Here is a 24,566-nt window from a genome sequence, read left to right as displayed (position 1 = left end):
GTTCCATATAAAGTTGTTCCTCTACACCGAGTGACGTTTTAACGAGAAAGCAACAAAAATAAATGCAACGACCTTATAAAATCATCATATTCCTCGTCGTCGTCGTTGAGCAGGATTTCTTTCCCATGATCTTTTTCGGTTCGTTTACTGCGCACAGGGGTCGGAATTTCATCGGAATTAGGGTCCTTTATGCAACAAGAATAACTTGCAACGTTTTAACACCTCATTAAATGGGTGGAACTATTCGTGGCACGTGTACAGTTTATTCTTACCGTGGAAAAAGAGCAGGAAAAGCCGGAAAAAAGAACGTCGAGTTGACAGTTAGATATACGGGTCCGTTTTAAAGGTCTCTTGTCCCCTCTCGCTACGGAAGTGCATTGCACCCTGGGAGCATCTGCAATCACCCACATGGTGCAGTAATATACCGTTTAATTTCACATAACATGATTTGGTTTCTCGTTTGTTCTTGAATAAGATTTGCATGCCAGGTTGGTAAATGGTAAAGCCTATAAAGCTGATTTTTAAAAATAAATTACAATTATATAATAATGCTTTGGGGAAAAAGTAATTTCGGTATATTTATTTACATTTCAAGCACTAATCGTTGATATATTTTAATACCTTTGATGATCTTTCGCCACTTTTGTAATAATTCCGCAACTATAGAACTTTTGGGAGAAAAACTGAATCAAGTGATCCTCATTTTTGAAGCCAACTTTACTCTATTAAGAATGTTTTTGCCTGGTCTCTAAAGATGTGTGTGGCCTAGAGTTGTCGTGTTGACAGCGCCTTTCCTAGAAATTAGGACTACTAAATTTTTCACTGTTAATCTTTGTGGAACCCAAGTATCGAGTTTCTTTTGGCGTCCAGTTTTGTATAAACGCCGAACCGATATCGAGAGACGTTATTATATCTCGAATAGTTTAGATTTTTATCGACTTTGCCAAAGATTGGTTGACTAGGGCCCTGTTCACCTTTAACATCAGAATGTCCTGAAGGAAACTGGACAAACTAATGATAGAAGAATAATAACCTCCTGAAATATCCATTTTTGAAGCGTAGTAATTTTGACTGAGTAAAGTTTGTTTTTTTGAAATTTTCAAATTATTATCTTACGTTAGATATTATTAATACAATCTTAATTTATAAAATTAATTTATTACTATCTGTTCTGTTGCCCTTTAATTAATATACAAGCTGGACAAATGTGGGATAAATACGAGAGTGTATTTCCCAAAATAAAATTAAACTAGACTACTTAAGCTAAATTTAAGGTTAAAAACTTATACACTACACAAGTGCATGTAGTTTGCTTCCCTTCAATCTTCTAATTTTCTAGGCGTTGTCCAGTAGCTATATTGCTTCTACGTTGCTATGGTTTAGTAATGTAATTTCACGTTTTAAGGCGAAATCTTGAATAACTTCGTTAATCCATTTGATTTCAAAGTCATAGTGTAGTTCTTCCTTGGTTACGTAGCGATAAACATTGGTAATTAATCGAAGAAATTTGTTTTGACATCGTTGGATCACTAGTTAATTAGATGTTTTAGTGCGACCCCATATTTCAACATCATGAGTCCAAATAAATAAACCAATTTCTTTGATTTTTAAAATTTTGGCATCTAAGTGATATAATTAGGTTTTTGTCATTTCACCATAACGCAAAATTAACATGGACAAATTTGTATTTTCCAATCGCTAGTCTATATGTCGACTTGTTGACTACCACAAGGTTGCCAGACATCCAGGAATAATAATAATAGGCTTCAATAACTGCTGTTACTCTATGTATTTGGTCGATTGTTAAGTAGTAATTTCGAAATCCAAACGTTGAGATCTAGTATTTTTATAATGGGTATAACACGTTTTAATAGCAGTTTCTTAAATAATTTGGATATCGTAGGTAGCGTCGAGATGGGCGTGTAAGATCAACTAGTTCTGTCGGTTTATCAGGTTTTTTTTAAATATAATTATTTGTGTCATCTTAAAACATTCCAGAACGTGCTTCAGCCTCAGACAGGTACTAATTTTTTTTTGTTAACTTGATTGCTAACATGATGCTTTTCGTGGCAGTTCTTTCAATAATCCAGGTGAAATATAATCAATTCAACCGTTTGTAAGTTTGATGCTTTGGGTAAAGAAATGCCACTACCTCTATATCTACAATGTTCTATGGTCTATTACTTTTAAGTACGTTGTAGCATGACGTTAATGAATAAGTATTACTAGAAATTGGTACGTTTAAAGCTGTCTATTGAAAAAAACCAAAATTATTTTTTGCCTGCCGTATATAAGCGTAATTTCTGTAAATATTGTTTTTTTTAAATATATTTTAAAGTCTCCTTTTACTAACTATGGATTTATCTGGACTGGACCTACAGTTTAACGTGGGTTCCGAACCACGGTCCTCAGCATTAAACCTACCGACTGGCGAGTGACCGACTTTAAAAATTATCCCAGAACACATCCGGTCTTACCCAACCTGGTTACTGGCGTAACTGGGATCATTGTCCTTGTCGGATTTTACATTCTTGCCTGGATTTGGACAATCACAAATTTTAAACAATCACAAACATAAATTTACGACCATGCCCCAGCAGGATTCGAACCCGCGGCAATCACAGCAGTAGGAGGATCGTCCTATCGCTTTTACCACTGTGCCATCAAGCCGGCTTAAATATTGTTTCATTGGTGTGTAGTTGAAGATTTTAAATATATTTTTTGATTGACTAATAGAGTCATTAGAAAATACTACTGATTTGAGTTTCCAATATAATCAAGCACTACATCAAACATTTTGTGGTTTAACATTAACATGAAAGATGGTTTGAAGATTTGTTCAAGTATGTCAGGATACACTGACGAAATAACGGGTTTTCTTGAGAAACGCCACAAGATAATTGATCAAAACGAAGAAAATGGTAAAAGGATACACTCGAAAGGTCCTCTTTCAATTTTAATACAAAAAAACGTGCAAATTTACAACCGGAAAAAAAGCGGCACCGCTTTTTTCGGGTCCAATATTAATCAATTATCGCGGTAATTAAGTCTAATTAAATTCAGTACTATCTCAGTAGCCAATTAAGAGTCTTGTACAATTGAGCGTTGAACTTTAGGTACTGCAACGATGTAATTAAATTGAGCCGTGGTAAATCCGCAACGAGAAGTCGCGTCCGGCCGGTGGAGACCCTTCTTTTTTTCTTAATTATAATCGGTCCGGTACTATTCACTAATTCATTATCGAAATCGATATTCTCTTAATATAATTAATGGCCAGAGAGGAAAGCGATCGCGTCGGGTGGGTTTTAATTAAGTTTTTACTTAATGGCATTAAGATTTTGTAGTCGTTTTCTACAAAAAAAGGGTCCGCGATTTGATTATACGGGCATCAGGTGGGCCGGACGGCCTTATTAAGGTACACGTGTTTGTAAGCAAGATATTCCAGATAAATCGATAATTGTTAATCGTATTTTTCAGTTTGTACCTTGTGATTTTTTATTAATATAACAATTCCTTTTAGTAACACGGATTCTGTATTTCTTATTGTATGTAGAGAATGAGATACAGTCTTTATTTTACTGAATTGTAGATAGCGTACGGGAGACTGTCACTGTGACTAAGACAGTTAATGTGCTTTCTGCGAGAAATCAGAAAGTGCAATGTCCGGTGAATCGACGTTTAGGGTAGGATGTCTTATTTAAGCCTTTCTCATGTAAATTTTTGCAAATGTTGTAACGTTGTCTATTTGAACGCAGGTCTTCGTAGACTATTTTGGTCCGTATTTCAACTACCACTTATGCCACTTACTACATACTTCCTTTTTCCTTCGCCTGCAGACTTACTATATGCTTTGAAGCTTAACAATTAGAGTTTATTAAAGTAATTAAAAAAGAAATTATATTAAAATAAAATCCATAACGTTTCCATGATGTTTCACGTGTTGACTGATGTCTGATCTTACAATATGTAGTTTGACGTCATATAATATTAGGACTGTAAATTAGTTTTAAAGGATTTTTGTAATTTTAAGTTTTATGCCTTTCTGGCAATTTACGAATTCCATCTCGGATGAACGATTTATATTTTCAGGGTATTCACGAATCGGTCCTTTTTGGTATCTTCATAAGAAGTGAAGCGCTACTCAGACAGGTCACAACTCATATGTCGGCACAAGTAGTAATCAGAAAGAGCAAAAACTAGAGAATATAGAAAGTGGGGTAACATTTCTCATTTTAATGTTTCCAAGTATGTTTTCATCGGTTTTGCAAGACGTGATATAGCGTTGTCATGTTGAAGAATAATATTATTGTGTCTTTACTAGTATTCCGGCTGTTTCTCGCGCAGTGCTCGGCTCAGATGCATCAATTGTAGTCGATAGCTTTCCCCATTGATGGTTTTACTCTATAAAATGTCGAAACCAATCTTCACATGTTGAAATCAATGAAGCATAGCTGCCATAAGGTACACACAGTTTTTGATGACATTTGCCTTTTCTTTCAAAATGAAATAAAATAATAAAACTCCCGCAAATTTTATTTACTCTGTATAAATTCAGGCATTTTCACAGAACATCTTATGTTTAGTTGATGATATAAGCAAAAATATGTGTTATTAAAAGGAATCATCGTTTTGTACCGTTTGTTTGCTTCCTTGCAATTGTTTTATTTTTCCTTATAGCAGCACAATAGTATCAGCTGCTGTACATATGCAAAAATAAATCGTTCTTTTTTTTAAATAGGTTCTTTCAAACCTGTTTTCAAACGCTTTGGAATTGGTTGGTAACTAACTCCTAATGATTTTATATATTGTACAAATTTTTCCATCTTTATCATCCTTATTATTTTTCCTTCCTTAACTTATTTAGTATAACATACGTATATTATAACTTTAAATGTAATTTATACGTTTAATAGCTTCCAAATGACTAGATATACTTGTTGCCATTTTTAAGATAATTCCATCATCCTTCCTCTCTCATAGTCCTTGTAAAAAAATTGATCCAGGGATTGAAAATCTTCCAGGGACAGCCCATACAAACGCAGAACGAAACGTTCCTGGCTTGTCTTGTGTAGCATCTACAGATTATGAGCTTATTTTTAGAGCTAGCTAGCAATAGAAACAGGTATATCGGCCATTTTAGTGATTTTATCCACTTTTTCGATAGTTACTCTACCAGAGCGTGTTGCATCATCGACAGATAAATTACCAGAATGGTATCTATGGAACCAAAACTGGGCTTGATCGGTTGTTACAGTTTCAGACTAATAAATATTATTCATAGTTTCATTCTTATATTCTGTGTTTTATCGAAGAAGAGCTGTAAAATATTTAGCATATAGCATATTTTCTCTTTGCTCATTGAGATGAGCTCAAGCAACACTGAGTGAACTATTCACAAAACTGTCAAATAAGCTTTTTAGGGCGGAATATCAACTTTCTCTGGCATGTGTTAATTAATCGGACTTTTACAGCACAAGATAGAATTTATGGCAGCCATCTATTAAAAGAATAATGGATTTCTTTTCATTAGACTTAATATTATTCTTACAATCAGGATGTGTATTCACTTCACCACTAAATTAGATTGCTATTTAATTAATATCTATAACCTCTCATTATATTTAAAAACAGGCTTAAGTACATTTTTATGATATCCGTAAAAAAGGGGTTCTTGCTTTAAAATATACATTTCTTCACAACAGGTAACACTTAGTCTGTGTATGTTTTTTTTATGAACTAGGGAGTTGTTGGTCTATACCATATCTGTCTCTTCCGTTCATTGCCCTGTACATTTTAACTAAATGGTAACTAAACGTGCCTAAAATAACGACGGTTATTTTTCAACATTTTGAATGCTATTGTGTCTTGTTAGTGAATAGGTTTTCGTTTGCCGAAATCCTCGTTATTATTCAGTGTGTCTCTATTTTAGTAATTTAAACTTGGCCCTATATTTTTTATGCGATACTGATTAAAACTGATTTTGATAATAATTTTATTGCTTTAATATTATCGTAGGGGAATTCTACTAACGATTTTGTTTTGTTTCAGTAAACCTATCGGGCGTAGGACGTGTTGATATGTCACACTTCGACTTGCTCAAAGTCTTGGGAACTGGAGGTAAGCTAACATTGATGCTTTTTGTCCGCCCGCTGTAACATAATGGATCAAACTTATTTAGAAACACACAACTGGTTTCTCCGGTGTCAAGTGCCATATTTATATACGATTATAATTTTTGATATTTACCTATTCGAGAGAAAAGCAAAATGTTGTTTTTAACCTTCCGTCGGTTGTTATGGAGCTTCGAAATTCGTTTGCCGAGATCTCTTTTATTTATACGAATAGTGGTAATTTATTAATGAACAATATTATAGTCAAATAGGAAATGTTTTGTTTTTTTATAATTTATTTGTAGTGATTTGTACAGTATGTGTATAGTTAATATTTATGAAAATCATCTACCTCAAACGTTGAACCGTTGAATAATATAATTATTTATTTATATTTTTTTTACCAAATAAGTTGAACATCCTTTTCGATAATGAGATTTAAACTACATCTGTATTCAAAATTTTTCACTATAACAATTTAGAATATTTAAAAAGGCTTTTGTTATATTCAAGACAGGGCAATGTCCAAATACTTATGGAAAACAATTTAAACAAAACCAGTTAAATGACTGACTTCCTAATATAACAGGTCAATTGAAAAGTCTCTGGCCTATCATAAAAAAACCCATTTTTTGGCAATTTTTATTTATTCAACATAATTCCCTGCAAGGGTAATACACTACTGCTTATAGCTACCCTCCAACTTTTCGATACCATTTTTGTAGTACGATTTGTCCTTTGCTTCAAAGTAGGCCTCAGTTTCATCGATCACCTCCTCATTCGTCGCCAAGTTGAAAAATCAAGCCAAGTTTTTGCTTCAACTGTGTTTTTCCCTTCAAAAGGCAATATTTTATCAAGACGCGAAATTCCTTTTTATCAATTTTTTTCACAATAACAAAAGTTGTTTCACTCAAACTGCTATAATGATCCGACAGCTGTCAAACAAAAACATGCGTGTATAAATTATACACGCATGTTTTGAGGCTTAGGGCTATCTAAAAATCATAAGATTTAATTCTAGTAGCGCCATCTATGTGTCAGGCCGGGGACTTTTTAGTTGACATATTATGAACAGTCGTCTTCATCATTTTTTGTAAAAGTAGTCCTTAACTAGGTCTGGATCTTTTAATAATGATCACAGAAGTCGCTTAGTATATATCTAAAGCGTATTAGTTTACAATTTACTTATCAAACGCATCTTTTGGTATACAGCTTTATAGAGCTTCAAATTTAACCTTTCTCTTTGTTTATGTAATTTTCATTGTTTTCCAAAGTTGCTTAAGAATAAAAAGATTCATTATCAATTTCACAATGACAGTAATTTTAAAAGTAAATCAACAGATATATTGCATTAAAATAAATGTTTTGTAAAAATTAGGATACATTTAAGCCAGTACATCATACTAATATAATACTCTCTTTTGTTTAATAATCTAATTTATTTTCTTTTTATTTGACTCACATCAACTATTATTTCGTGTTTACTATTATGTTGTTATAATATAATTATAAACATGTGGCTAAGTATGTTCCAGTACGAGGAAACCCACTAGTAGTACTTTTATTAATTTTTATTCGTTACATAATATACATTATAATTTTATAGATAGCTTTGTTTTAAGATATTTTTAGATAATATAAACTATTCACTATTAAAATAGATATTAAGATAAGATTAGATTAACATACAAATATGCTGTTCTTTTTTAAATTTAATCGCTTATTGGCATAAATTGAAAGAATAATTTGATTTACATTATATCTGTTGAGGTTTTCACTAGAATACTCATTGAGATGAGTACCATACATACTTATTTTAATATCTGTGTAATTTTAGTAGAGTACTTCTCCATTTTTTTGAGTATTTTTGTAATTTCCATCGCGAATAGCAATGTTACAAACTGCAGACTTTTTAAATAATAATTTAATATAATATCATATATATAGATAGTGTTTTGTTAATTGTGTAGTTTTTTAGAAATATAATGTAGTTAAATTTCTGTAAAAGGTAATAAATACTTATTAGTGAAGAAGTGTAAATTGAAACTCCTTAGAAATGATTATTTTTATTAGTATTTATAGTAATTAGAGTATACTAATAACTGTTGACTCATATTAACATTTATAGATAATGAAAGTTCTGTAATAAGACCTAATAATCTTTTTGCTTTTTGAAATGTTACCTCAAAAATGCTTGTGAGCTGATTTTAGTTATTCTTGTTCAAAATACAGTTGTCTACAATTTGTTTTGAACTGAAAACAAAATTAAAACTAGAGACAAATAGACCCGTTGTTTAAATGACAAGGTCCCTTGCTATACATAATATTTACGAGATTTAATTTATCAGATTGTTGTTTTCGCTGTACTTGAACCTTTATATATATGTGCAGTTGGTATTTGTTTACCCCCAATAAGAATTGTTAATATAACAAACAAAAGCTAACCTACTTACACCTCTGTTCTCAAAAGCTGTTTGTTGAAAACAGCTACATAACAAGCGGTAAAACGAACATTTTCTGCTGTTTTGTATTCCCCCCCAATCACGAACAATAAAAATAATGTCGCCCGACTACTGCGTTTTATCTTTCGAGCTAATGTGTTATTGTTTTCGGTTTTGAACCGTTTTAAGGTATAAGCGATGCTTTTCTGAAGGTTCAATATACTTCACCTTTTATCTTGTTTATATATTGACACGTGTAAAGCTCCGCTCAAAACGGTTTTAAAATATTTGTTGATATAAGGATGGGTCAAAAAACGATACTTTTGTTTTCGTAATACGAGAGGGTTCATATGAATGCACAAAACTAATTATAAATACAATATAAAATCTTTTTACAGCCAATTAATTAGTAATTTAAACACTCACGTTTAATTATTTCCGTTGGTTAAAGGGGGTTATCTTTTATATTTCGGGATTGTATGCCTGTGTTTCTTTTTGCTTCGTCTAATTCAAAAATGGAATTAAATAAACTGTATTTTTTATTTGTTTTTGAATTATGAGTGACTTACGACTCCATAACTTCTTTCTTTCGCGTTCATACAACCGGCCCAAATTCAAAACCGGAATACCTTAGTCATTCAATTTAATATTTCTCTTGGAAGACATTCCCCTGATTTTGAAATGATTTTCAGGAAAATAAGTTGAAATATTATAAAACATTTTAAATAATTTGATACTTTTTTTAAGATTATCTCCTTAAGAAGCTAGCATACATTTTAAAGAACTGAATGAACAGATAGTTGTTTAAAAGCTCTAAAATATGTGCAGATATATCAGTATTTTTGAGTGTTTTTTTTTAATTTAAAGAAAGTAGTATAGTTTACTAAAGTTGACTGAAGTTTAGTTTTAGTTGTAGTTATTCAAATTGGATGATATTTTTTTAAAATACTTTTAAATTAGTTGTAAACTAAAACTAACTATTGGCACATTAATAAATAACAAAACTTAATTATATTAAACCATCAAGTAATTAAATATATTAATATTAAAACAAAAAAACATCATTACTATGCCTGCTAAAATAGGTGTAAAAATATCTAAAATAGTTTTATTTTCTGAATTGTCATGGACAGAATAAATTTGCAATACTGCGAAAAGCAGGGATTTTGAAAGTCATTTCGTTTAATGAGTTTTTTCAATAAATAATACTATAAATTTTACTACGAATTTACACGAATCGAGTGATTAATTAGTTGTCTAGAAGATCAAAAAATTTGTATAAATTCGTCAGTATTTTTGGCACGTTGTTTATGTTGGAAAAATATGAAATTGCCTGTGCTGGTGCGGATTTTCAGGAAGTCGTTATGAACTGGTTACAAGTTTTCAGTATATTATTTTAATCGTTAACTGTTCTCTTAATAAATAAAGGTATAACTTATAACGGTAACGCCCAGTAGAGGAGGAAATGGCATCTGTGCCAGAAGAAATTAATTAGCGTATTAAATAATATATTGGAGGAATGGCGCTTAAAAGTTAAATTGGCGTGTACTAGACGTACAAGAACCAACTTACCGATATCGTTGGCGGGTTTCCTTTGAACCGATTATGTCTCTGTGTATGGTCATTCGGGACATTAGTTGGCAACATTGGGGCTTTGCCGCGTAAATCAATAAGTGCGTAGTTTTCTGGAATCTTTTCCTGGAAAATAACTAAAGCTTTTGGCAGTAAAATAAAAAATTTTGTGTGCTTAAACTGATTTTGTGTTAATTTTATAAATATACAAACAAGACTAGTCGAACAACATTGAGCACACCTTAACACCTTAGCAGACAGATTCGGTTTTGGTTTAATATTTAAACTTAAAATATCATTAAAATTAAATAGTACTGTTTATTTTTATTTTTCTTTTTGTTTTCCTAGTGAATATTTACAGTACAGTTAGAAACTAATGGTTTTGATGTATTAGATACCTGACAGTATCTTGATTCTGTGAAAGACTGAAATATGCTGGCGAAGCCCATCAGACACTTTTAGAGACTCATAGTTATGATGCTCCCTCAAATCTCAATCAACTATATTTCGATATGGTTAATTTTTTCTCTGATCAATCCGCATGGAATTAAAATATCGAATTTATCTTGTCATGGGGCTTTTTGGTTCTGACTACTTCTGGACACCATTTCGAATTATGGTTACGTTAAAACTTCAACACTATTCTTCTAAAATTGTTTTTACTTTTTTGGTTATTATTTTTTTATAACATCATTGACCGTTTAAATTTAATTTCAAATAAATTTACTATTATTGACGATTTATATTTGGATATATTAGTTATCTGGAATCGCCATCAAATGGATGTTAATTAATGTGGTTTGATTTGTACTATTCTTATGTTGTTTTATTTTGGCTAATTTGGCCTTTCCAAGTTTATCATCCAGTTCTTGTTTATCATTTAAATTAAAATACTTAAATCAGGAGTATATATATTGAAAATATTTTATATAATTTTTCACTGTTTAGGGTAAATTGATATGACTCGATGAATGGAGGTAAAACGAAATGAAACAATGGTGTTTGCATTATGTGACCGTTATTTATTGAAGTAATATAAAAATGTGGAAAATACAAAATAGATAAAACGGATGGCAGCGGTGTTACCTAGTGACGAGGCTTGGGCAGTCGATGGTGGCACGTCTAAACCAAACGATGGTCGGTTACTGAATGATTGGAAATACCCTTCAATAACATCCCAAATAAACGTCTCGGGGTTGTCAGTTATTCATTGGCGGGTTCTAGTTGGCGCTGCTAGCACCCCGCCCGTGTTCAACATCTGGGATTATATTTCTGGGTATTTTGTAGACCGTTATACCACGATGTAAAATTCGACATGCCTCAAGGTCGCTACAACTGAATTTAAAATATTGCAAAAAAAAATGAGTGAAACATTTCTTGTCAGTTTTGAATTGATAACAACCATACGGCACCATATGATACGGCGCCGTGGCTCAAGATAAATAAAAGCTTTCGCCCTAAAAATTATAAACATTGTCTACGTTCTTCCGATAACAAGCAAACCGTGTTTTTATGCAGCAGTTAAACAGATAACGCGATTAGGATACCGGTCGACAAATAATCCAAATGTGGGTCCTATTTTCAATACTCCATTGCTTTCTGGTACTCTTAAATCTCATTCTTATCGCATTCAAGCTCATTTAAACCTTCATTATGCCGTTACTTAACGCGAATCTATTTTTTATGTTTTATAGTTCGACTGGAACTTATGCAACCAAATATACCGGTTTATGTTTCCTCGTTCTAATTACGGTAATTACCGGTCGAATGTCAATTTATTTGTTTTATGTGATCGGGGACTGTGACTGCGACTTTTCCACGATATTATTTCATTAGAACGGGCATTGCCGACGAGGAAATGCCCGGGAAAACTGTAGAAACCATATATCGGTTGTTTTCTTTTAAAATTGTCGTTATTAATTGGGCCTTAGGCCTGCGTGCTACATCGGCATAAAATGTCGACCCAAAAAGTAAAATCGCCGTATTTTCTATCAATTATACACGTGTTTAGTTGCCGTTGATCCATTTAAAAATATGCCAGTCTGTTTGGAGAGTTTCTGTGTGCGCTTGGTTTGTTTTTTTTGTCACTCGTTAAGTTTTTTGCTCCTGTCTGTTTGGGACTAAACGAGCTTTAATTTTAGCGAGCGTATTGGCGGAGACGGAAAAAATGTAGGCCAGGATGTCCCTTGCAATGGAGAGCTAGAAATATCCCCGTCTATTAGAGCACGTGTTATCTTCGTTTTTCTTTAATAATTTTTGGTATTTTCTGACCAAATTTGGACGTTTTGACAATAATAAGCCTGGTATTTATTTTCAACAATCCGATTATCGCTAGCAGCAAAAAATTCGCCATATAATTCGCCATATATACTTATTTCAAACTATTGTGACCTAGTGGTTGCAATTAATCTTTGTATTTTTAAATAAAAAAACTTTTTGATGGGATAAAGGCGTGAAATAACAGTTTAAATGTAATATTGCACTTTACGCTTTCAATAATTTCCAGTTCTTCTACTCCAATTACTTTATACGAGCAGAACTTTGTATAAGGCTTAAAAAATTGTCACTCCACAACAAAACATTATTATATAAACAAATTTTCAAGTGTGTCTGGACTCACGGTTTGCAACCATCGAGTTTTACAAGGAAATTCAATGTCTGGATCATTATCCAAACTTATCAAAACAAAGGTCTTTGCAGTATTATTAACTGCCCATTGTATATTAGAAATGAGGGCATCCATAAGTGAGATTGCGTGAATATAAAAAGTGTTGAAGTGATACAACTGCTCGATAACACTGGAAGTAACATGTAAAAATTATGTCGTCTTTTAAACATAGATGGAGTGAACCACTAGAAGTATATCCATCAAGTGCTTATTAAGGTTGGGTCTGAAACCTTAGATCTAGGCTTCAAGGAGACAATCACTACTTGATGAATAACTAATTATGTGTGGCATGTTCTTGAATTACGTTAAAATCTGTTAAATAATAATTACGTGATCACGTGATTAAAACTTTATTTCTTCACTACTGAGAATGTGATTCCATAAGAAAGACATGCCTTTATATTTTAAAAGATATTCCCTTAGTCAATATAATTAAAAAATTACACTGGGCTTGTTCCTCTTTGTATGAAAATCATATGTAACAAATGTTTTTAGAGGTAAGAACTAAATTTAATAAATAAACTGGTTGTTGTTATAACTTAATATGTTTAAATTTAATAGAAGTTTAGGCTGAATTTTTACGATATAAAACAATTTCAAAATTACAAGCAATTTTGGCTTCCCTATTCACTATTGGTACAATCACTATATTATCTTAATTTTTTGTTATAATTTGTTATACAGTCTCAAAATTGTTTTCTAAAAAATTGTTATAATGAGAATAAAATTTTGAATAATCGCTTTTAATGAATCAGTTAAAGTAGGACTGTAGTTAAACAGGACCTGTAGACTTGTGGACATTAAATGATGAATAAATAACAAGCATAAAAGTACATGTGTTTTTTAGTACACTTCAACATAATTTCACTAATATACGTTGTATATAATTCGGGAAAGTTTTGTCATGAAGTATAAAATTAGCGTTAGGTATCAGAATTTGTCGATGTGTGGCACACTCCGCCATTCCGTGTCTGTCATACGTCCAATTACGTTAAATATTTCACGATAAAAACACAAATGACGTGTCTAGTTCTGTTATAACGACGATAATGTGATGTTTTATTCGGAAATGTTTATTAAAAATAGATAGCCCACCACGGTACTGATATCCGGACTTTTGACCTCAAACTATCTGACTCTTCAGTTTGATTCTCGAAAATTGATTCCCCATTATTTATTTTTTAAATGTCAATTTTCAAATAATTTTTTGTCGTCAGGTAATCCTCATTCATGGAGATAAAGGTTGGGAAATTGTTGTGAGTAGTTTGATATGGAAACACATACCATACTGTCAGAAATTTTTATTTCATTATATTTAGCGATTGGTTTAGCAGTCATTTATAAAGACTATTTGGACCCATGGGGTGCAAATATGTGGGATTGCACTAAAACATCGTACCATCTAGTAAACCAATGCTATCAAAACAAATTTATTCGATAAATTCACAATGCTTATCTTTGTGTAACCAACGAAGAACTGCACGATGACCTCGAAATGCGTAAAAATGTTATTATTAACTTTTGATTAATCTTATTTAATTTTAATTTGGGAAATATATACTAATGTATTTATTCTGCATTCGTCTTGCTTGGGTATTGATGCAAGTATAACGGAACAAAAACAATAAATTAATTTAAAGCCATATATAATGTAAGATATAAGGGAAATTAAATAAAATGAACATACTGTGTCTTTTTATCTTTAAATCTTGTGAAATCTGTGCAGATTCAAGCAGTGCGTTCTTGCAACTCTTGAATAAAATCATCAGTGGTACTTAAAAACAAATTGCTTGCGTTCATCATGAAGAGATAGTCCAAACCACATCAAATGTTAAATTCAAATTTTTGATGTTGAATCATGTTCTTAATTTAGTTGCACTATATTTTTGGTATTTTTAAATATCAAGAATTGTTTTATAACGTTGCAATTTCACACATCTTCTGCAATTAAAGGGAAATTATTTATCCTATCCTAAAAATGAAAATTATTCTCTATATCAAACGCACATCCACAATTGATTAAAATCATTACTATTTTTATAATTGCATTATCTGAGGTCATGCCTAATGAATATGGAAACTGGGTCATGTTTATAGTGTTGTTTTCTGCTAAAAATGTATGAATGAAATGAATCAATGAAATATGAGCATCTGCATTACCATAAGGAAAAAGTCATAGAACATCATCAGCGATAATTTGTAATCAAATTTTGTACTTTTCATGTTTTCATCAATTGTTGATGTGCTAAGACAACTCGTGTTCCCGCCACCCTCAAAATCTTCACGACCCTTTTGGAAACGTTTATAACTCTCATAGAACTTCTCATAGACAAAAAAGTAAACAATCAAATTATTAGGCAGCAAAAATTCAACACAGTCTGATCATCGTTTACAAGTTTTGCAAGATTGCTTGAATGCTAAAATTTCTGTAAGACATTTCTACATCATGTCTCTGTATTTTTTCTTGTGAGCATACATGTGTCGCGGCACGATATAAGAAACAAAATTTCTATAACCTAAAATGTTTTTATTTTTAATTGTTAAAGGTTAATGAGAATAATATCTTTAAATAGGTCATATATTTAGTCTGGTTTGTGACCGCTGTATCCAGGATATTTAAAAATAGAACGTTAAAATTATATAAGCAGTAAACAATATTATTTTCAATTTATATGTAGTGTATTTGCATAACAGTATTGTTGATACTTTTTCGGATGAATTCCACCATCAATCAACCAGGACGTGATACGGCAGTTTCAACATCATGCCTCTAAACTGCGATATCCTGAACGAAATTAGGCACACCAAACTTTGATATCGGTCCAAGTTTTTCCCAGATCGCCTTTGTTATGTGATGTTCTTTCGGTTATTGGCGTAGTTTCTCTTTGCGAAACCATAGCAATTATCAGGCTATTACACAATGATATATATAATTTAATGAACATTAATGTTAAAATAATATAAAGTGTTATTTGTTGGTTGGTTTTAGTTAACTAATTTTTTATGGGAATTTTCCTATCACGAACAAAACGATAATTATTCTTTAAATGTTATTCGACACTAATAACGGTAATTTTAAGGACAAATATTTATATTAATGGCCGAGAACAAACAGCATAATTATAAGGAATTAATTAGAACGTAATGGCAGGGCGACGATTGTGACTAAACATTTCCCGACTGCTTCCAAGAAATATGTATCATTCCGGCTACGCTGTAACATCGGGATTTTTGACCTCGCGACTTCCACGGGCGATGACGTGCCGAACCGTTGGTCGCTCCGGTGGGCGAATTGGTTGGGGTTTTTGCCCCTCTTAGACGCGTTCGTCGGGGGCCATCGTTCGCCCCTAAGAGAGGCGACGAACTTTCCCATCAAACTGCCTAAATCTCGAACAAAACATTTAAATCTCCGCTTGTTAAGTGTGAGTTTTACCGTTCATGTTGTTGATAATTATGTAAGAGCTGTACTGTAGTGTCTGTCAATATGTTTCAATGATTTTTTGATAGATGTCATGAGCAAAAAATGAGTAGTTTTTTGAATTTATTTTATTAATATATTGGTGTGGTCCCACTGGTCGACCATGTTATTTGTTAAATTAATAATGTTTCTCACATAACTGAGTAAAGATAACATTTAAAAATGATATATGCTATATTTTTCACTTCAATCGTTCAAATATTTCTTGATCAAAATTAATTTGATATTGATATGATATTAACCTACATATATATATATATATATATATATTACAATTCAAAAATGTGTAATAAAATATATTTACCACTTTAGTATTTATCAATCGCTTAAAAATATTTACAAAATTACTGACAATTCATAATTTCTTCTATTTGTCTTGTATTCTGTCTTTGTAAATTATGTAGTCTATGTTTAATTTTAACTTCATATTTCCAATGCTTCATTTATGTGTTTAAAAGAAAGATTGTTTTATCCACATTTCTCACCTAAAATATAAAAATATATGCTTAAAAACAATAGAAAGTTCACAAAACAAAAAGAAAACAATAGTAGTAGTGTGTGGGTGTATCTACAATTCTTCTTAAGGCTTTATTCTGAAATGATTGTGTTATGTTGATATTATTTTTCGCAAAACATCCCCATAACTGAATTCCATAACTAACTTTTTTTTGTATTTTAATGCATGCGTAAAGTGATTCACAAAAATAAACTCACTAGCTTTACCAACTATGCAAATTTACATATTCCCTTTCTACTCCTGCTTCCTACTTCAAACGCAGTGTGACAAACATGATTATTTATGTCAGATTTTATATCTTTGGCTATAAACAACAAATATCAGTGATATTCATTGATATTGACATAATATAATACTTTATAAATGAATCTGAATTATCTTCTAAACAAATGGACAAAACCTTGATGAACTTTGATATTAAATCAACGATATTGACAATTTAGTGTAGTCTCAAGGGATTATATTTCCTTAAAAATTATTTTTTCAAATATTTATTTCTAGTATATTTTCAAATAAAGCTACGAAAGTAACATATGTACTATTAAGAAACTTTTCAGAAATAAGTATATTGATATATTTTCAGCCATTGTAAGAAGTGTACTCTCTCACTGTATAAGATTCTCTAAAATTAATTCTCCACAGTGCTGTCTTTTTTTGTAAATAGTGATTTTGCCTCAAAATTGAGTTTTCGTAGCATTTGTGAGATACCCACATATGGACATTATTGATTGTAAATCCAGATATATTTCGATAAATAAACTATCAGAATTTAATTTAATATTAATTATAGATTTTCTTATTTTCGTAATAATTTTCTTACTGATTAACATCTTCATTCTAAATATACGAATCTTAATTACACATCTGGAGCAATAACAATCTTTAAAAAAATACTATTCTATGGATATTTTTTTTTCGGCGTAGAGAATTGAGAAGGAATTAATTTCTTCAATTCCTAACTTGTCATATAGCCTTTCTAATAGATTTTGTTATTAATGCTGATTTTATTTTCAGCTTATGGTAAAGTGTTCCTAGTTAGAAAACGAGGGGGTTCGGATGATGGCCGCCTGTATGCCATGAAGGTCTTGAAGAAGGCCACCATAGTTCAAAAGAAGAAGACCACGGAACACACGAAGACTGAGAGACAAGTATTGGAGGCAATCCGCGATAACCCATTCTTGATCACACTACACTACGCGTTTCAGACTGATGCCAAACTTCACCTTATCTTAGGTAAGCACCAAAGGAACTCGTATTTATTAACGGTTTCCGTTTATAATAAAACGTTCTTATTTTTTCCTGCCATTTTAAAAGTGGCTGATGCAAGTGTTCCAATTTTATTAATGTAGTGTTTCATAGTATATGTAGTCGAATAATTTCAAACCGAGAAATATTGTTACTAAAAGTTGGGGTTTCCCTATAACTAAACGATAAGCCTGTTACTATTTTGGTTCCCTAGCGTTTATGTTCCATCAGTTTCGAGTAAAGCAAACTATATTTTTGTTACGTCATTATGTAGTAGTTAGTTAGTAGTAGTAACATATAAACTATGTATATTTACATAAAAGGCAAACATAGTAGAAAATATATATAATAATATAATTCGAGAATTACACAAGGTTTATACATATATAAAAATTACCAAAGAAATAAACAAAAAACAATCTGTTGTTGAACAACGCCTTCTGAAATAAATAACTCTGGAATGAATATGCTAATTTTTTAATAGAGGTATTGTGGAATATTTGAGTAATCTCCGACACTGTTCTATCCAAGTCCCGAGACTGTGAGACTTGGAGACATATTTGACAGAGATGACAATTTTTGTTTCTCCGTCAAAAAGCTTAAGTATGTGTGTTTTTTTAGTTAACATATATTTTTCAATGATCCAGTTTTGGTAATAATTCACTTTTGCTAGCTTCAATCATGTTCACTTTCTGTTCCCAACTATTTAAATGAATTTACTTGCTTTATATCTTAGTACCTTGTTCTGTACTATCTCTTCCGACAACAAGTACTACATCTTCATTATCAACAATAGCTTTTACCGATATTTTAATTTTTCATACTCTTATATCCTATATACAGTTCCGTCTTTCAATTTGACATTTCATCATTATTTCATCCATAAATATTACATATGAATAAAGGCTTAGATTTCCACATTTTCTTAGTTCTGCTTTACTTTTAAAGGTCTTTGATATCTTAGTGTTTCTTACAGTTTGTCTTTGTCCCAGATATTTATTGAATAAATAATTATAATGAATAATAATCTACTATTTGTCTTATATAGAATATATGTTTTTGTATACTTTTTTATTTTCGTAATCCTCTCTGCGATCGTGTTAGATTCTTATCTATTGTTGACTTTAGATGGTTTTCTGTTATTTGTTCATAGATTTTTATAACTGCACATCAGAGTAGTGCCTCAGTAATTATTACAGTTTTTTGTCTGTCCATTTTATGTATCGTTCTTACTATTCTCTATTATAAATTTTGAATTTTCGGGTCTATTTTTTTTTAATTTCTGCCACTGTTTTAAGTAACATTTAACTGTACCAATCACCCTTTTTGTTAAAAAGTTAAATATAGATTGGGCTAATGCTCTCTCGAAGAATAACTATCATACCTTCATAAGAACAACATTGCAATTCAATCTTCCAAAGCTTGCTTTCTTCCAGAATTTTGAATATACTCGTATCTATATAATAGTATCGAATAACACTCATTCAATCATGTCCAGTTTATTACGACATTTTTACAAATACTCAGTCGCATTTACCACTTTCCAACTTTTATTTATAATTTGAAAATTCCTTTTAAAATATCACTATGCGGATAATTCCCATTCCGTTCGTTCTTTGTGTTCATTGAAATGTTTATAGTGAACTTAAACTCATTATTTTCTTACGAGTCGAGAAAAAAGACGACAATGCCCGTCCTCGTTATTTCACCAGCCATATTTCGCCAGCTATTCCTGCTTAATTGCATTCACGAAATCGAATAAATTCGTCTTACGCTCGCGACACGGGATTCTATGCGAATGGAGAACGATGGAGCCCACACAGTTGGGGTAAAGAAATACGATTGTTATTAGTGAAGCTGACGCGTTTAGCCACGAGCAACATCTCCGTTTTGAGCCGATAGAGATGGATTCCCGAACATCCGAACTATGCGGGTCAAACGGAGAGTTAACTAACGCTGATTGGTATTAAAAAGATTCGGTGATTTTGGTTGTTGAAAGTAGTACTTAGAAAAATCTATTGATTCCTGATTCTGATTAATTCATATCTATGCGAAAAAAATGTCCAAAAATATAAGTCAAATGTTCTCGATCTGAGTAATAACTTTTCTTTCTTTTTATACAACGAAGAATAATTGTTCCAAAGATAGGATTTGTTTCAAACGTGTTCCTTTTCTAATTATTTGATGTATTGTATCAGCACCTCAGGCCAACTTTTTAAATTTTAAATCGATTTACCTAAATTTTATGTCGTTTTGAGTGCCGACATTATATTTTATATCAGTTTTTATCACTTAAAATTGCTATATAATATTAGACACCACCGTTCAGTTTGGAAGTCATAAGATAATTACAAAAACGACAATAAAACATAGAAGTTATAATTTATTGAATTCAAATCTTAATCGAACCTTGGACCAACATTTGGTTAAAGTTAGTTACATATATGTAGTACAAATTAAAACCAAATTACAAAAAAAATGTTCACAAAATTTACCTTCTTATTAACTTATAATGGTATCCAATTAGTCCAGTGTCTTCCATTCACTTTGTAACTATTCTCATAATTGTGCCGATCTTTCATCACTACCAATTTTTTTTTCTTTCCCTTTCTTCTTTTCGATCAAGTTCATTTCTTACTAAGTAATTACAATTTCATTATTTGCAATTCTCGTTGAAAAATTAAATATTATTACCATGCTTAAAAGCCTAACTTCAACCTTTCCTCTACTGTTCAAGAGAGTTATGTTTCTCTTTTACTATTTTATGCGCTTATTGAACTATAGTAACTATTACAACAATTATTTGGCTGTTACCTGAACGTCACTTAATAAGTGAACCCTGAATAATTTTTGAAGTTTTTAGCCCATATTTAAAGGATTAGTAGTCTATATACAATAAGAAGCTGTGGCTAAAACCGCCAATTCTAAGATATCACCAATTGGTGGTGTAGTAACCTTTGTGGTTATAAAACAGGTGTGCCGGTTTTCAAAATATGGAACAATTGATTAAAAACTAGTAATTTTGTTGATTATTGTTATAAGCATGGTAGCAAAATTAATAAACCCTAATACAGTATGTTTATTTAAAGATTTTTATTGCAGTACTTGTACTTTTTTATGTCAAATAAAACTGATTTTTCCAAACTTTTGAATGGTACTTATTTTATAATATAGTTTATAGTAGTTTTTTTAATTAAAACGGGAATATTAGTTGCTTATTGTTTATATTTTATTTCCTTTTTATCTTTAAAGTTTCTTCCCTGGCTTTTTCTCATCCATCATCCATCATATTGATAATTATAACCAATTTTTTAGTAAAATATCAAGATAGTTGTGTTTTGAAGTTTTGCACTTCTCTGTCACTATCACTATAAGTTTATAGTTCACACTGCCCAAAAACTTAGTTACAACTTCTTTAAATTATACAAAAGCCTTCTGTTAATTGATACCCATCATTGTTTTTAAGTTGCAATCGAATAGCAATTGACAAATAACAACATTTTCTACACAAACACCATGATTGGCATATTCTTTCCAAATTGTTTCATAAAGTTCAACTTATCATGATTTTGTAAGTTTTCTGGACTTAATGAGCAACAAGCAGTGAAATATAAGTATTTCCATTATGTAATTTTTTTTAATCGGATCGGATGATGATACAAAATCGGTAACATTTAAAGTTATATTATTGAATAACGTCCAATCTTACAATATGAGCATGTTGTATTTTAACATAGCTCTTGACGGTGTCCTGCTTTTTGTTTTGAACGGCGGATATTTATTCGTATATCTGGCGATTACTAAAAGAAACAGTCAAGCAATTACTATTTAGAGCGAAGTCGAATTTGCATCAGAGCGTTTACTACCAACTCGAATTAATCCAATTATTTTTTAGGAAAAAACTTGACTCACAATCAAAAAACAAAATATATCAATAGTTACAAGTTAATCTAGTTCTATTTATTCACCTTATTATATGGGGAATTTAATTTTCTGCATTAAATCAATTCTATTCATTGATTCAAAAATATGTAACTTTCACAAGTCACACAGAAATCACTACCATAACGGAAAACAAGATGCCTGAGTTTTACTATTAAAGAGAAATAATTTGATTATCAACAGAGTGTGTTACGTCAGGCAAATTTCGTGGAAAACGCATTTTTTACGTTGAAACAACGACCGAATCGTCGAAAAAGACTTTTCCAATCGGTGATCTTACAGCGGTTCGCCTTTAAATGTTGTTTTTTGACGAAAAATCGAAGAAAGTGGGACGACGCACCGCGTTACGAAATATAGTATTCAGCTGTGCGTAAAACTCGAAACTCCATTTTGTTTCCTTAAAAATGTGTACTTTGCGTGGAAAACCTGATTTTGTGATGGAACCTGACGATTTCACTTGTTATACAAGGCTCGTTTTATATATTTTGTGATGTTATGTATAATAATGTAATTATTACCGTATAGATCAATTGATGCTTGTTCCAATTTTAGTTAAATTAATTATCTTTTTTTTATTTATTAATATTCTAGTCCTTGCATATTACTAAGGTATATAGGAAGACTCATTGGTCCTAACTTAGTCTATAATAATATAAAATTAGTAGTACTTTTCAGTGTTCTTACCTTTTTGTACACCTCACTACACAAGATCACAGAGTTTTGTTATCTTGAATGTGCATCGTAGTTGTATGTTATCCAAGAGTTGTATTACTTCAGTGTTAACATGGGAGTAAAGTCTTTCCTCATATATTCTTGCAAATCTTGTAATTTTCTGAATTGATATTTACAATCCGAAGGTTTCGGAGGAATAAGTTGTTCTTATAGTTCTTTCAGAATATCTCCATAAATGATTTCTATAAGTCCATAGAGGTTTTAGTATTTTCTTGTACAACAGCAACTTGTTATGTTGACAATTTCGATGGTTGCTGGTTGCAAATAACTGTATATTAGTTTTAGGGTGATGTAAACTTCAAACTCTTTATATATTTACTTCTCAATTGCTTTAGACTTGAAATGAATAGATCAAAAGTCGTTTAGCATCTGAAATGACCTTAAAAATAAATATTCTTCAATAGTTTCCGCAGTATAAATCAAGATCTGTTTATTCTATTTTTAAAGTTTAGAAATTAAGGTATAATTTTTTAATATAACATTTGTAAAATGTGAGCTTTGACTTTTACTCCCCTGTAAGTGTAGCATTTTTCATTTCGTTGCACTTTTTTCTTGTAATTTTTCATTAGCCTCTGGTTGGGTGACAAACATCCCGTGCCTTAGAAGAAGCTCATTAGCACAAAATCCGATTTGTAGGGTGGTTAGTATATATGACTTGTTATTAACGGTTTATTAACCGCTATTATAGAATCGTTGAAGTTATGACATGTTGCAAAGTCTCGTTGGAATCAGATTCTGTTCTTTTTGTTAACAAAAGCCCAAGTAACACGGGTGTGAAAAAGTCGATAGCATTGCAATATGTATTCTATGAAGTATTATCTTCATACTTATTTGTGTTAGCTCTTATTCTTTATCATTAACTCCGTCTGTGCCAAGAAGAATATGTTTTATTTATTTCTATTAAGTCTGTATCAACATAAATTTTCAATATATTTAATATCCCTCTTTTTTGTGTTACAAAGTTGTTGTTGAACAAATAAAACATGCCGCAGTTTATTATTTAAAACGAAAGATTACATGATTCCACATTTTTTAGTTAATTTCATTGATCTTTTAAAATATGTTTATTATCTGTATATTACTAATATTTATTCATAATTAATCATTATCAAACAATATTAAATGATGTGATTTTGTCGACATTTGCTTTGTTAAAAAGAAGAATAATGTAAATATTGGATTTACACATTCAATATTTTTATCTCCTTTTTTTCAGATCGATTTTTTAAGTCGTCTGGTCGAATTTACATAACTTTTTGTTACAAAATTTAAATAACAATAACATTTATTTTTGTATGGATATTTTTAATACACTTTCACTGTCGGTATTAATAATGCTAAGTGACGCAAGTGTGCCTTGTACACTAGGCAGAAACGCGAGACCCTTAAATGTTCCAGGCAAGTTTGTTTGGTAGTTTACGGTTAAATTTTCAGTGTCTACCGGCACGGAGGATGAGAACGGTAGGGGGGAAAGAAAAATCGATTCGTGCCCTTAATTCCCGAATCGTTTTCCTGGGATGGAAACAATTCGTTCTAGATACAGAGAACCGGGTCTGAATTTGAGTTCATGGACGTTATTGGCAATAATAAGCGACCTAAAACGGTATAAATATCTTTGGATAAACTTCTGTTCGGCCATAGTTTACGACTGAAAGTGGATCGTGCTTAATACGTAGCCCGGATCTATTTTTATTATTAATGAATAAAATTACGACGAACTATTATAAATCAACTACGTGTACTTGATTTGATTGTCCTCGATTTGGAAATAACTTTTTTGTTATATTTTTTAAGTCTGATTATCTTAGCTTTTTATATACATTTCTCAAAATTCTCTATTCCCAACCTTTCTGCTGTTTCT

The 24,566-nt window shown here is 31.3% G+C and overlaps 1 protein-coding gene across 4 annotated transcripts in view; it reads left to right on the top strand.

The window, feature by feature from the left end:
* The window catches only part of LOC143199020 (ribosomal protein S6 kinase alpha-5), a 126,963-nt gene that overhangs the window by 23,283 nt on the left and 79,114 nt on the right, over nt 1-24,566 (top strand). For all 4 annotated transcript variants that reach the window (XR_013006323.1, XR_013006322.1, XM_076408736.1 and 1 more), the window contains exons 2-3: nt 6,049-6,117; nt 17,801-18,019. Coding sequence is in view for 2 of the 4 variants with exons in the window: in XM_076408736.1 (XP_076264851.1) it covers nt 6,049-6,117; nt 17,801-18,019 (288 nt within the window). In the remaining 2 variants the exon portion in view is untranslated. The remainder of the gene's footprint in view (nt 1-6,048; nt 6,118-17,800; nt 18,020-24,566) is intronic.

This window comes from Rhynchophorus ferrugineus, unplaced genomic scaffold (assembly GCF_030347505.1).
Source record: "Rhynchophorus ferrugineus isolate W39M unplaced genomic scaffold, kcgeb_rfMv2 rfM6, whole genome shotgun sequence".
NCBI classification, from domain to species: domain Eukaryota; kingdom Metazoa; phylum Arthropoda; class Insecta; order Coleoptera; family Curculionidae; genus Rhynchophorus; species Rhynchophorus ferrugineus.
Note: the sequence above shows the minus strand (reverse complement) of the source record. Positions and strands in the feature narration are given on the sequence as shown.